This window comes from Pristiophorus japonicus, chromosome 10 (genome assembly GCF_044704955.1).
Source record: "Pristiophorus japonicus isolate sPriJap1 chromosome 10, sPriJap1.hap1, whole genome shotgun sequence".
NCBI classification, from domain to species: domain Eukaryota; kingdom Metazoa; phylum Chordata; class Chondrichthyes; family Pristiophoridae; genus Pristiophorus; species Pristiophorus japonicus.
In genome coordinates, this window is record NC_091986.1 from 166464002 (window position 1) to 166478404 (window position 14403).

At 40.9% G+C, this 14403-nt stretch overlaps 1 protein-coding gene across 1 annotated transcript in view; it reads left to right on the top strand.

The window, feature by feature from the left end:
• pomp (proteasome maturation protein) overlaps nt 1–13923 on the top strand; it is a 30066-nt gene extending 16143 nt beyond the window's left edge. Inside the window, exons 4-6 of the mRNA XM_070892296.1 lie at nt 2823–2924; nt 12205–12298; nt 12647–13923. Of these exons, the coding sequence (XP_070748397.1) occupies nt 2823–2924; nt 12205–12298; nt 12647–12714 (264 nt within the window). The 3' untranslated portion in view covers nt 12715–13923. The remainder of the gene's footprint in view (nt 1–2822; nt 2925–12204; nt 12299–12646) is intronic.
• The last annotated feature ends 480 nt before the right edge of the window (nt 13924–14403 follow it).

Sequence of the window (14403 nt, forward strand, 5' to 3'; positions counted from 1 at the left end):
AGTTGGAGCAGAACTTCCCTGCTTTAATACTTCTATCCCCTTGCAATAAAGGCCAACATTCCATTTGTCGTCTTGATTATTTGCTGTACCTGCATGCTTTTTGTGTTTTATGCACAAGAACCCCCAGATCTCTCTGTACTGCAGCACTTTGCAATCTCTCGCCATTTAAATAGTAATTTGCTTTTTTATTCTTCCTACCAAAATGGATAACCTCACATTTTCCCACTCGCCGAGCCTATCTATATCCCTTTGTATTCCTTAGTCTCTTCATAACTTGCTTTCCCACCTACCTTTGTATCATCAGCAAATTTGGCTATGTTACACTCAGTCCCTTCATCCAAACCATGAATACAAATTGTAAATAGTGGAGGCCCCAGCACTGATCCATATGGCACCCCACTAGTTAGTTTGCCAACCTGAAAATGACCCATTTATCCTGACTGGCTAACTAATAGAAAACAATCATCTATCCACGGTAATATATTACCGTCAACCCTGTGAGCTCTTATCTTGTGCAGTAACCTTTTATGTGGCACCTTATCGAATGCTTTCTGGAAATCCAAATACACACCATCTACTGGTTCCCCTTTATCCACCCTGCTCGCTACATCCTCAAAGAACTCCAGCAAATTTGTCAAACATGATTTCCCCTTCATAAAACCATGCTGACTGCTTGACTGCATTTTGATTTTCTAAATGTCCTACTATTCCTTAATGATGGACTCTAGCATTTTCCCAATGATAGATGTTGGGCTAACTGCTTTCCGTCTCCCTCTCTTAAATAGGGGCGTTACATTTGCGGTTTTCCAGTCTGCTCGGATCTCTCCAGAATCCAGGGAATTTTGGTAGATTACAACCCATGAATCCACTATCTGCACCACTTCTCTTAAGACCCTAGGATGCTGGCCATCAGGTCCAGGGGACTTGTCCACCTTTAGTCCCATTAGTTTGCCTAGTACTTTATCTCTGATGGTGATTGTTTTAAGTCTTCCCCACCCCCACTAATTCCTTGATTATCAGTTATTGGGATGTTTTTAGTGTCATCTACCATGAAGAGCGATACAAAATATTTGTTCAAAGTCTCCACCATTTCCCTGTTACCCATTATTAATTCCCCAGTCTCATCCTCTTAAGGGACCAATGTTTACTTTAGCTACTCGTTTCCTTTTTATATACCTGTAGAAGATAAGAAGTAAAGACTGTGTCTCAGATGTACACCAGGAAGGTTCCAGATTTAATCCCTGATTAAGCTTGTTAGCTCATCTCAGTTGGGGTTGCTAGAATTGGCAGCAGTGTCCTTTTTTAGGAAAGGAAAAATCATTTATGATTTCTGCTAGAGCAATACCCTTTTTTAAAAAAAAATCCTTACTAGAAGTGTGCGTGTGTAAGAGCTGCCCATTGTGAGAAGTTTTTAAGTATCTGAATGGCTGTTGTCTGTTACTGTCTTGATAAAAACTTCATATGTGTAAATTATATATATATATTTATATTCAGTGGGTTGCAACATTTCTTTACAAAATATATTGAAAGGTCCTGTCCTATCATGTCTGTTGGAAAATTGTCAACATTTACCTGCAGTAAATAGTGTGAATTAAAGTCAAATTAGATACAGAAAGAGAAATAAAGAGGGGGAAAGAAAGATTGGATTAAGAGTGAGAGAAAAAAAGAGACAGAAAGGAAAAGTTAGAAAACTCTAATCAAAGGTCAGCGACGGAACCTGAGAGAGGATTAAGAAACGGAATCAAGTTGTCAGAGGATGAATTAAAACATGGCTGCTGGAGAAAAGAAAATGGCTCCAATAAAAAGATTCACAGTGAGATTAGTTTATTGGGAAGAATTCATTATGTTGGACTTGCCTTTCATCCTCAATGTGACACACTGTGCTGCCACCCAGTGGCATTGTGATGAGACTCCATGCTGACTCCTCTGCAGGGGAAAATATGGGATGTTATTTTTGGTTAGAGTTTTGTCATCCCTGAAGAAAATCTGGAGCTGATTTTCCTCGCAGCACCGAAAGTGTCATTTTGTGGCCAAACTAACAAACCATCTGAGCCAACTAATCATGTGCATCTGAACTTGGTGTTTAAGATCGGCTCTCATACTCGTTTGAATACCTGCCACGAATCACCAGAACATCTATTCTCACTTCCCCAGATCAGTATCTTCTACAGAACTGAAACACTGTCCTTTTGCTAGATAGGTCTCTGTGACACTCAAACACAGTCCATTGTGGAGCCTAGCTCACTAAATGCAGAAGATAGTGCAACAAACTTCTACCCCAGTCCCAGCAATTCATTGCTCGGATCAAGCTAGTCTCATTGGAATTAGCTACCTCTGCAGTGTTGCCACATGATCTGGTAGCTGGAAGAATTGTCCTAACGTCTCCCCACCTTTGAAAGAAGGTCTCTGCCTGGTGGTGGATAATAAGTTATATCCCACCCAACTAAGCAGAAATGCAAAACTTAATGGGGTGCAAAGATAAGCCTGCTCTTCTCATCTCCTGTGCCTCTTACCTGTTCACCGTTGCTCCTCCTTTGGTCCTTATGCACCTGGGTTTAATTATTCTCCTGCTTTTTAACTTTCCTTGACCTGAACACTACACTTGGTCTTCACTACCCATGTGCAATGAGGTTGGAGACTGACTGGTATGTATGCATGTTATATGGCTTAACGGACTTTATTTCTATGTGATTAGCTTGGAAACAAAATGTAGATATGCCATATTTGCAAGCAGGAGAGAAGACAATTGGATGAATGCCATGAGTCGTGATTTTCATTTCTCAGCAGTTTCATAGAAATTAATATATATTTTGTGTATTCAGTTTCAGCTTAATCAAAATAAAATGAATTTTGCTACATTGAGAAATATTCAAGGACTACATGCTCCACTAAGGTTGCAAATGGAATACAAAGCAGTGAAGCAGGTAAGCTGGTTTGTTTGGATACTTTCAGTAATAAAAAATAATTGCATTGTTAATTTTTTTTGATGTATATGAACAGTACATGGAGCGGTTAATTTGTGTATACTTTCTGCAACCATGCACATTGAAAGCGTTGTACTATATATTTTATACTGGGTATGTGCAAATTCAGCTGCAGTTTGTGTATACAAGCTTATGTGTGTATTGCTAATGATTGAGATCAGCTGCAGACCTGTTTTTACTGACTCCTGTTTCTCCAAGGTTCATATAATTGTCCACCTTGCTAATAAGACACTTATTGGTTACTCGTGAATCTCCTATAGCTTTGCCCATGCAAAGTCAGGATAAAGTGAATTTTCCTTCATGCATTAATTAAGTTATGGGGATTTATAGTTTTTGGAGCTTATGTAGCTCCAGCTGATGCTGGTAGTGTGTATCTGCTTCATGAATGAGGAGTGTGTGATATACATAGCAAATTTAATGTAGATACGGTGTGGAGCAAATACAGAAAATACTGAACACTCAACAGATCAGTCAGCATATATGGAGAGAACAGCCGAGTTGATGTTTTGGATGTGAAACCTTCATCAGAACTGTAAACGATACAAATGAACAGTACCTTTTTAAAAGGGGAGAGAGGAAACAGTGCTTAAGTGGAAAATAGAAGGTGGTTAAATGATTGAAGTAATATTGACAGGACAGTAGAAGGCATATGAGTGAAATAAAGACATTTACAAGACCCAGAATATGTGAATAGCGGGAGGAACCTGAAAATAGATTCAGTAGGGAGGGGAGTAAAGCTGGAATTAGAAAGCAAAAATAAAGTGAGTTTGAAGGAGAGAGGAAATAAGCAGGAAAAAAGGGTTTAAAAAAACAAATTTAAAGGCTCTTTGTGTAAATGCACGTAGCATTCATAACAAAATAGAAGAGTTGATGGCACAAATAGATACAAATGGGTATGATCTGTTCGCTATTAGAGATGTGGTTGCAAGGTGACCAGGACTGGGAACTAAATAGTCTGGGATATTTGATAATCTGGAAAGACAGACAAACAAAGGAAAAGGAGGTGGGGTAGCTCTGTTGATAAAGGATGGAATCACTGCAATAGTGAGAAATGATATTGGCTCAAATGATCAGGATGTTGAAACAGTTTGGGTGGAGATGAGGAATAATGGGAAAAAGTCACTGGTGGGCGTAATCTATCATCCTCCTCCATAGGCAGTCCCTCGAAACGAGGATGACTTGCTTCCATGCCAAAAAAGGTAAGTTCAAATGAAGGACCTAAAGTTCCAGGTCCTGAGCTACATCCTGAAGGATGGAAGATGCTTGTGCGTGGACTTTTTTAACGTGTGGTGGCCATTGCACACTAGCCACCACACGGGCTTGACCTTGGTCCAGTGGCAAGGATTACCCAAGATGACTGGAGACCAGCTCTGCTGCATGGACCTACTGCGCGCACACATCGCAGAGTGGGCTGTCCCTGGGCCCCTGGCCCCGGACTCACGCCTCTCCTAGACCCCGATCATGTCCCTCTACAAACTCTCGCCGCTCCTGCTGTACCTGCCCACGCTCCAATCACTGACGTGGACCTTGATGTCACTCTTCACTGCCATCGCAGCTCGTGCTCTCCCTGAAGTGGCATGCCTCCATGCTGCTCCCAGACCGCTGCTCGTCGCTCCTTTCATGGCCCCGACCTGCCACTGGTGTTATCGTCACCAGGTCGGGGCCTCCACGCTGCTCCTAGGCGAAGTCTATAGGCCCCCTAACAATAACAACTCTGTCGGAGTATAAACCAGGAAATAGTGGGGGCTTCTAAAAAGGGCACAGCAATAATCATGGGTGATTTTAACCTCCACATTGCTTGGACAAATCAAATTGGTCTGGGTAGCCTTGAGGCACAGTTCATAGAGCGCATAAGGGACTGGTTCCTTGAGTGGTATGTAATAGAACCAACCAGGGGGCAGGCCATTAGATCTGGTCCTGCGCAATGAGACAGGATTAATAAACAATCTCCTAGTAAAGGATCCCCTTGGAATGAATGGTTGAATTTCAAATTCAGATGGAGGGTGAGAAAGTTGGATCTCAAACCAGCGTACTAAGCTTAAATAAAGGAAATGACAAAGGTATGAGGGCGGAGTTGGCTAAAGTGGACTGGGAAAATAGATTAAAGTGTAGGGTGGTTGGTGAACAGTGGTGTACATTTAAAGAGATATTTCACAACTCAAGAAAAATACGTTCCATTGTGGAGGAAAGGGTGTAAAAGAAAAAATAGCCATCTGTGGCTAACTAAAGAAATAAAGGACGGTATCCAATTAAAAACAAGGGCATACAAAGTGGCCAAAACTAGTGGGAGGACAGAAGATTGGGAAGCTTTTAAAAGCCAGCAAAGAATGACTCAAAAAATGATTAAGAAAGGGAAGATAGATTATGAAAGTAAACTAGCATGAAATATAAAAACAGATGGCAAGAGTTTCTATAGGTATATAAAAAAAGCAAAGAGTGGCTAAAATGAATGTTGGTTTCTTAGAGGACAAGACCAGGGAATTAGTAAAGGGGAACATGGAGATGGCCAAAACTCTGAACAAATATTTTGTATCAGTCTTTACGGTAAAGGACACTAACAATATCCCAACAGTGGATAGTCAAGGGGCTATAGGGGGGGAGGAACTTAACACGATCACTAAGGAGGTGGTACTCCGTAAGATATCATCGTCATAGGCAGTCCCTCAGAATTGAGGAAGACTTGCTTCCATTCCTGAAGTGAGTTCTTTGGTGGCTTAACAGTCCAATATGAGAGCCACAGACTTTCACATGTGGGACAGATAGTCGTTGAGGGAAGGGGTGGGTGGGACTGGTTTGCCGCTCGCTCTTTCCGCTGGCTGGGCTTGATTTCTGCATGCTCTCAGCGTTGAGACTCTGTGCTCAGCGCCCTCCTGGATGCACTTCCTCCACTTAGGGCGGTCTTTGGCCAGGGACTCCCAGGTGTCAATAGGGATCTCGCATTTTATCAGGGAGGCTTTGAGGGTGTCCTTGTAACGTTGCCGCTGCCCACCCTTGACTCATTTGCTGTGAAGGAGCTCTGAGTAGAGCACTTGCTTTGGGAGTCTCGTGTCTGGCATGCGAACTATGTGGCCTGCCCAGCAGAGCTGATCGAATGTGGTCAGTGCTTCAATGCTGGGGATGTTAGCCTGGACGAGGAAGCTGATGTTGGTGCGTCTGTCCTCCCAAGGGATTTGTAGGATCTTGCGGAGACATCGTTGGTGATATTTTTCCAGCGACTTGAGGTGTCTGCTCTACATGGTCCATTTCTTTGAGCCATACAGGAGGGTGAGTATTATTACAGCCCTGTAGACTGAGCTTTGGCAGTTTTGAGGGCCTGGTCTTCAAACACTTTTTTTTTTTTTCCTGAGGCGGCTGAAGGCTGCACTGGTGCACTGGAGGCGGTGTTGGATCTCGTCGTCAATGCCTGCTCTTGTTGATAGGAGGCTCCCGAGATATGGGACGTGGTCCACTGTGTCCAGGGCCGTGCCGTGGATCTTGATGACTGAGGGACAGTGCTGTGTTGCAAGGACAGACTGGTGGAGGACCTTTGTCTTACGGATATTTAGCGTAAGACCCATGCTTTCGTATGCCTCAGTAAATAAGTCGACTATATGCTGGAGTTCAGCCTCTATGTGCGTAGACGCAGGCGTCGTCTGCATACTGTAGCTCAACGACAGAGGTTGGGGTGGTCTTGGACTTGGCCTGGAAACGGCGCAGGTTGAACAGGTTCCCACTGATTCTGTAGTTTAGTTCCACTCCAGCGGGGAGCTTGTTGACTGCGAGGTGGAGCATGGCATCGAGAAAGATTGAGAAGAGGGTTGGGGCGATAACGCAGCCCTGTTTGACCCCGGTCCGGACGTGGATTGGGTCTGTGATGGATCCGTAGGTAAGGATCACGGTCTGCATGCTGTTGTGGAGCAGGCAGAGAATGGTGATGAACTTTTGGGGGCATCCGAAACGGAGGGTGACTCTTTGACTCAGTAAGATAATGGGACTAAAGGCAGATAAATCCCCTGAACCTGATGGCTTGCATCCTCGGGTCTTAAGAGAAGTAGCGGCAGGGATAGTGGATGCATTGGTTGTAATTTACCAAAATTCCCTGGATTCTGGGTGAGGTCCCAGCAGATTGGAAAACTGCAAATGTAACGCCTCTATTTAATAAAGGAGCAAACAAAAAGCAGGAAACTATAGACCACTTAGCCTAACATCTGCGGTTGGGAAAATGTTGGAATCCATTAAAGAAGCAGTAGCAGGACATTTGGAAAAACATAATTCAGTCAGGCAGAGTCAGCATGGATTTATGAAAGGGAAGTCATGCTTGACAAATTTGCTGAAATTCTTTGAGGATGTAACGAACAGGGTGGATAAAGGGGAACCAGTGGATGTGGTGTATTTGGACTTCCAGAAGGCATTTGACAAGGTGCCACATAAAAGGTTACTGCACAAGATAAAAGTTCACAGGGTTGGGGTAATATATTAGCATGGATAGAGGATCAGCTAACAGAGGACTGGAGAAATTTAGAATTCAGCAGAGGAGGGCGAGGGTTTAATTCGGAGGGGGAAAATAGAGTATGAGAATAAGCTTGCAGGGGACATAAAAACTGACTGCAAAAGCTTCTATAGATATGTGAAGTGAAAGAGATTAGTGAAGACTAATGTTGGTCCCTTGCAATCAGAATCAGGTGAATTCATAATGGGGAACAAGGAACTGGCAGACCAATTGAACAAATACTTTGGTTCTGTCTTCACTAAGGAAGACACGAATAACCTCCCGAAAATACTAGGGGACTGAGGGTCTAGCGAGAAGGGAGAACTGAGGGAAATCCTTATTAGTCAGGAAATGGTGTGAAGGAAATTGAAGGGACTGAAGGCCGATAAATCCCCAGGGCCTGATAGTCTGCGTCCCAGAGTACTTAAGGAAGTGGCCCTAGAAATAGTATATGCATTGGTGGTCATTTTTCAACATTCCATTGAGTCTGGTTCAGTTCCAATAGATTGGAGGGTAGCTCATGTAACCCCACTTTTTTAAAAAAAAGGAGGGGGAGAGAAAACAGGGAATTATAGACCGGTTAGCCTGACGTCAGTGGTGGGGAAAATGTTGGAATCAATTATTAAAGATGTAATAGCGCATTTGGAAAGCAGTGACAGGATTGGTCCAAGTCAGCATGGATTTATGAAAGGGAAATCATGCTTGACAAATCTTCTAGAATTTTTTTGAGGATGTAACTAGTAGAGTGGATAAGGGAGAACCAGTGGATGTGTATTTGGACTTTCAAAAGGCTTTTGACAAGGTCCCACACAAGATTAGTGTGGAAAATTAAGGTACATGGTATTGGGGGTAATGTATTGATGTGGATAGAGAACTGGTTGGCAGACAGGAAGCAAAGAATGGGAATAAATGGGTCCTTTTCAGAATAGCAGGCAGTGACTAGTGGGGTACTGCTGGGACCCCAGCTATTTACAATATACATTAATGATTTAGATGAAGGAATTGAGTGTAATATCTCCAAGTTTGCAGATGACGCTAAGCTGCGAGGTGGATGCTAAGAGGTTCCCGGGATGGCAGGACTGACGTGAGGAAAGACTGGATCAGCTAGGCTTATACTCACTGGAATTTAGAAGAATGAGAGGAGATCTCATGGAAACTTATAAAATTCTGACGGGACTGGACAGGAAGAATGTTCCCGATGTTGGGGAAATCCAGAACCGGGGATCACAGTCTAAAGATAAGGGGTAAGCCCTATAGGACCGAGATGAGGAGAACTTTTTCACCCAGAGGTTGCATGATCAGCCATGATATTGAATGGCTGTGGAGGCTCGAAGAGCCGAATGGTCTGCTCCTATGCCTATTTTCTATGTTTTCTATGTTGAGAAAACAGAGTCGGGATAAATGGTTAATTCTCTGGTTGGCAATCAGTAACTCGTGGGGTGCTGCAGGGATCAGTGCTGGGACCCCAACTATTTACAATCTAAATTAATTTGAAGAAGGGACCGAGTATAAAGTAGCCAAGTTTGCTGATGATACAAAGATGGGAGGACGTGCTTGCTATTGAGGGAGTGCAGCGAAGGTTCACCAAACTGATTCCCGGGATGGGCACACAAATTGAGGAGGACACACAAAATCTGCAAAAGGACATAGACAGGCTAAGTGAGTGGGCAAAAATTTGGCAGATGGAGTATAATGTTGAAAAGTGTGAGGTTATGCACTTTGACAGAAAAAAATCAAAGAGCCAAGTTATTATTTAAATGGAGAAAAATTGTAAAGTGCTGCAGTACAGTGGGATCTGGGGAGCTTGTGCATGAAACGTACAGCAAGTGATGAGGAAGGCCAATGGAATCTTGGCCTTTATTATAATGGGGATGGAGTATAAAAGCAAGAAAGTCTTGCTACAGTTATACAGGATATTGGTGAGCTACACCTGGAATACTGCATACAGTTTTGGTTTCTATATTTAAGAAAGGATATACTTGCTTTGGAGGCAGTTCAGAGAAGGTTCACTAGGTTGATTCCAGGGATGAGGGGTTTGACTTATGAGAAAAGGTTGAGCCTCTACTCATTGGACTTCAGAAGAATGAGAGGTGACCTTATCGAAACGTACAATATTATGAGGGAGCTTGACTAGGTTGATGCAGAGAGGATATTTCCACTGATGGGGGAGACTAGAATTAGAGGGCATAATCTTAGAATAAGTGGCCACCTATTTAAAACTGAGATGAGAAGGAATTTCTTCTGAGTTGTAAATCTGTGGAATTTGCTGCCTCAGAGAGCTGTGGAAGCTGGGTCATTGAATAAATTTAAGACAGAGATAGACAGTTTCTTAACCGATAAGGGAATAAGGGGTTATGGGGAACAGGCAGGGAAGTGGACCAGAATCCATGATAGGATCAGCCATGATCGTATTAAATGGCGGAGCAGACTCTAGGGGCTGTATGGCCTACTCCTGCTATTTCTTATGTTCTTATAAGGCAGGTAGGAATGGAATCACCAAAAACGGACTGCAATGTACTCTTGTGTATGCATTTCTGTAAAAGATTACAAATTCTTGTACCTGTTTGAGTTTAAAAGTAGGAGAGGGGGCATTTTATACATTGGCCAAATCCTCCATCTGATCTCCGCAATTTTGCTGAAGACAATGTCCCCCAGCAGCAACTGTTCCAATTTATTCCCATTAACTACTGTCAGGTGTTTCTTTTTTTTTCAGCACTGTGATATTTAAATGGCAGCTTTCTCTCCTGACTTCAGTCCAGGTTCCCATTGCTGGTTTAAAATCAGACAGCCCACAGAAAAGATACGGGGCGGAGATTCACATTTTTCTCAGCACGTGGGTGATACTGACTAAGCAGTATTTATTGCCCATTTTCGGGTACCCTGCAAGCATTGAGTCCATCATATAATGTGGAACTGGATTCATATATCAAGGTCAGACTGTATAGGAGTTTCCCTTCCCTGAAGAACATTGAGCCAGTTGAGTTTTTATGATCCAGCAGCTTTCATAAGATGAGGAGAAACTTCTTCAGTGGTGAACCTGTGGCTGTTCAGCCATGAACTCATTGAATGGCGGTGCAGGCTTGAAGGGCCGAATGGCCTACTCCTGCACCTATTTTCTATGTTTCTATAAATTGTATTTTGGTGCTAGTCTGCAAATTACCAGATTTGGTGATTTTACTTGCACGATTTGCTCTGGGTTGCTTGTTCAGTACCATAACTACTAGGATGCCGATTTGCCATTGTAGTATTTGAGCCCTCAACTTCTGGGTTGCAAGTCCAGTACCATAGGTTGCTGTATCCATGATCATAAGGGTTTTAAATTAATTCTTAAACCTTGGAGATAATTTTCAGAGTAATCTAAGGATAGGAGACTGCAGACAATATGTTCCATGATTTTTCAATATGTGCTGGTGTCAGGTGAAGTTCCCACTCCTAGTGAATACTCAGAAAATCCCCTGCCCCCCCACCTGTTTCAGCTTGGCTCAGTACTCTCACCTCAATCAGAAGTTGTGGGTTTAATCTTGACCCCAGTAGATGAGCACATGAAGCTATGCTAACACTCCACTGCAGTACTGAGAGCACTTTGTGCTTTATAAATATCAGCCTGGAATTTGGGGTCAGCAGTGAAGCGACAGCGAATCACCGCTGACCTTGAAGAAAACTGTCCATAAATATCTTGCGATCTCTGTGGTGAAAACTTTAGCTTTCTCTGCCTTAGTTTGATTGTAGTGCTGTCAAAAGGGGATTCCCAGCATACATTAGAAATGATGTCATCAACCTGTCTAAGCAGCCAATCACATTGAAGAATTCTGACAGAAAGCAAACCAGGAAATAAAAGGCATTATCAATTCACTTAAAACATTTTTTAAAGAACGTAAAAGATTGGGGCATACACATGGGGTTAAATAGAAGTGTAAATATCAAAAACTTTATATATATATATATATATATATTAAAAATCTAGTAATTTTATCATGATTGAGAAATTTGACATTCCACAAATATAAAATTAGTTTTTCAGGGCCAGAATGGTTGGTCAGCAGTCAATACACCATTAAAACCACAGTTACACCTATTCCAACAAGGCTTAACGTTTAATAGGGTTGTTAATACGATTATTAGAGTGCAAAATGGGACGTTTTAGTCAGTTCATGTGATTTCACTGATTGCTGGCACATGGGGAGTTCCACAGTGCAGCTTGTTATGGAGCAGAGAATGACTGACTGCAAATTTATTGTGTGCTCTAAATCCTACAGTTGTGGCCAGTTTCAGAGGGGTGATGACGGCGAACGCTTTCTGTTTCGCCGTCATTGCCACCGCAAAATTTGGGCCATCACTCTTTGGATTAGATATTAAACCTAAGCCCCTACTGCCTGTTCAGGCATGTGCTAAAGATCCCATGACACTATTTGCAAAATCCCATGACACTATTTGCAAAAGAGCATGCGAGTTCTCCCAAACCTGGCCAATATTCTTCCCTCGATTTAATAGCACCAAAACAACAAATGAACTCTTCTTTCACATTGCTGTTTGTGGGATATAGCTTTGCATAAAATGGCTGCCGCACAATTTGCCTACATAAGTGACTGACTGTACTTCAAAAGCAATTGCATATGAAATGCCTTAAGACATTTTAAGTGGCATGGTAAGATACTATATGAATGCAAGTTTTTTTTTTAGCGTTATTTCTGAATGGTTGACAACTATCGATCTGTTTCAAAAGACTATCTTAAGATAACTGTTTTAAATTAGGTACAGCGTTTGCCTTTCCTCATGAGTTCGAACATAGCACTGGAAACTCTTCAAGGAAATGATGAATGCATTGGCTTTGAAGATATATTGAATGGTAAATGATTTTATAAGTCTTGATATATTCTCTTCTGTTTTATTTAGTATCTGAATTCATAGCTATGCAGCAAATAAAAATGTGGCTTTAAGCTCAAACCCTAAGTTTGATTTTAATTTCCTGGCTTTACATTTTTTTTAAAAACAGTAATTGGTATAAATACATGAAGATATCTGTTGAACAGAAAAGCAAACTGGATGTCTGAATTTTGATATTTTTGTAAATAGTGTTATGGTAAAATTAGTCACTCATCAAACAGTATGTGTAGAAGTATCCTTATTGTACTTTTTGCAATATGACAATCTGAGATTTTGTGAGAATTACCACTTCATTTTCTTTCCTTTTTAGATCCAACTCAGAGTGAAGTTATGGGAGAACCTCATCTTATGATGGAGTACAAACTTGGCTTGCTGTAATTAGCTGACATTCCTGAAAATTTTGAAGAGACAAGTATTGCTTCCTGTTGCTCTGCATAGGCTGTTCTGAATGTTTCCAGAACAACTAAAATACAGACCCTTCTAACAAGTGACTGGCCCAGATGACTTTAACACTATTGTGGAATTCAATTTTAGAAGAAAGAGCAAATAGATAAGTTGATAGTTAAACAAAGGTGGACTGCCAACAGAGTTCAAGTTTTCCCTGTATAATTACTTCTGTTAAGATCGCTTAAACCCCAGGTGCATGTGTGAAAACATAGCAGTGTATTACATTGCACACTATTTAAAATGCCTTGCTATTTATTATATGGCTAAGATATGAAAAATGCACAATTAAGACTTAACAATTATTTCAAATATGTATTGATTTGTCGGTAATGCATTTAATATTGATTAGGGTTGCAGTACTATTATTCAGTCATTTTTACCGAAGATCAGAGATTTTTTACCAAAATAAATGCTGAAGTGCTTTGGTCTAGACAATATGCAAATATTTGTTGAAAACTGAATTGGCTGTTCATTTTGTTTAACATCAACAATATTTCCTGTTGAACAGCAGAAGGTTGTACCATTGTTAAGTGGTTTAATATACCCAGATTTTTGGATACTTCGTAACCATTGTTTACTTGGCACAGACTTATAAGTAAATATGTTTTGATTTCTCAGTTCGACCTTTGTCATAGTGAGGGAATGTTGTCTCCTTAAAACGTGTATCCATATTAAAATTTCATCTGTTCGTATTAAGACACAATGTTTCTGTCAAATTCCAATGGTGAAAAAATGCACATGGGGATCCAGAATCCATTAATCTTGATAATTAGTGAAAAGAAAATTACAGTGACACACATTTTTAGTGCGGGCAAAATCCATACAAATTGAAACTAATTGGCAGACAAAGAGCAGGATTATGTGGGCAAAGGAAATAGAGGAGTAGTTAAAATGTCAGGTTATTGATTTTGCTATGCATTTTCCTTCCTCTCTCTTCCATCTCTTTCTCCCCCCCCCCCCCCCCCATTTCTAATGTTGTTTGTTAAATATAAAAACTTTGTGTACTCCAGAAGACAAACTTTTGTTTATTTTACAGATGACAATTTGTTAGGTTTGCAATCTTGTCACTTTGAGCAGAAATGTAGTTGATTCTGTAATTTTTTAATTCATATAATTAAAATGGGTATAATTCAGTTTGAATTTGAGTTATTTGCTAATTTTTCACTGTTTAGATGGTTAATCCTTAGGAATTATTGTCTGAAGCAGTAAATTACCCAACATATTTCACATGGGTGTGTGTGTGTGTGAATTTGATCAATGTTTTATTTATCATAAACTTTATTAAAAATTGAGACTTTTAACTGAAAATGTAATTGTCCTGTCATCTAAGATGCCTCTCCATAGACAAATGGATGTCCTTCTGAAAAACCATAATGGTGACCATTTCATCCTGTAATTACTTGAACTATTTTTTTGCTGTGAAAATTCATTTTGCAGAGTATGTTCAAAGATTAAAACATTCAATGCAAGATGTGGCAATACCCTGATTGATTGATTAAGCCCCATCTGGAAGAGTTCATTTTTAAACTTGCATTGTTTCTGAATTTCTAAATCTGATTTTTCAATATCCTAGTTAGAGGATCTGTATAACTTTCCTACAGAACCCTGTTTTTTTAGAGA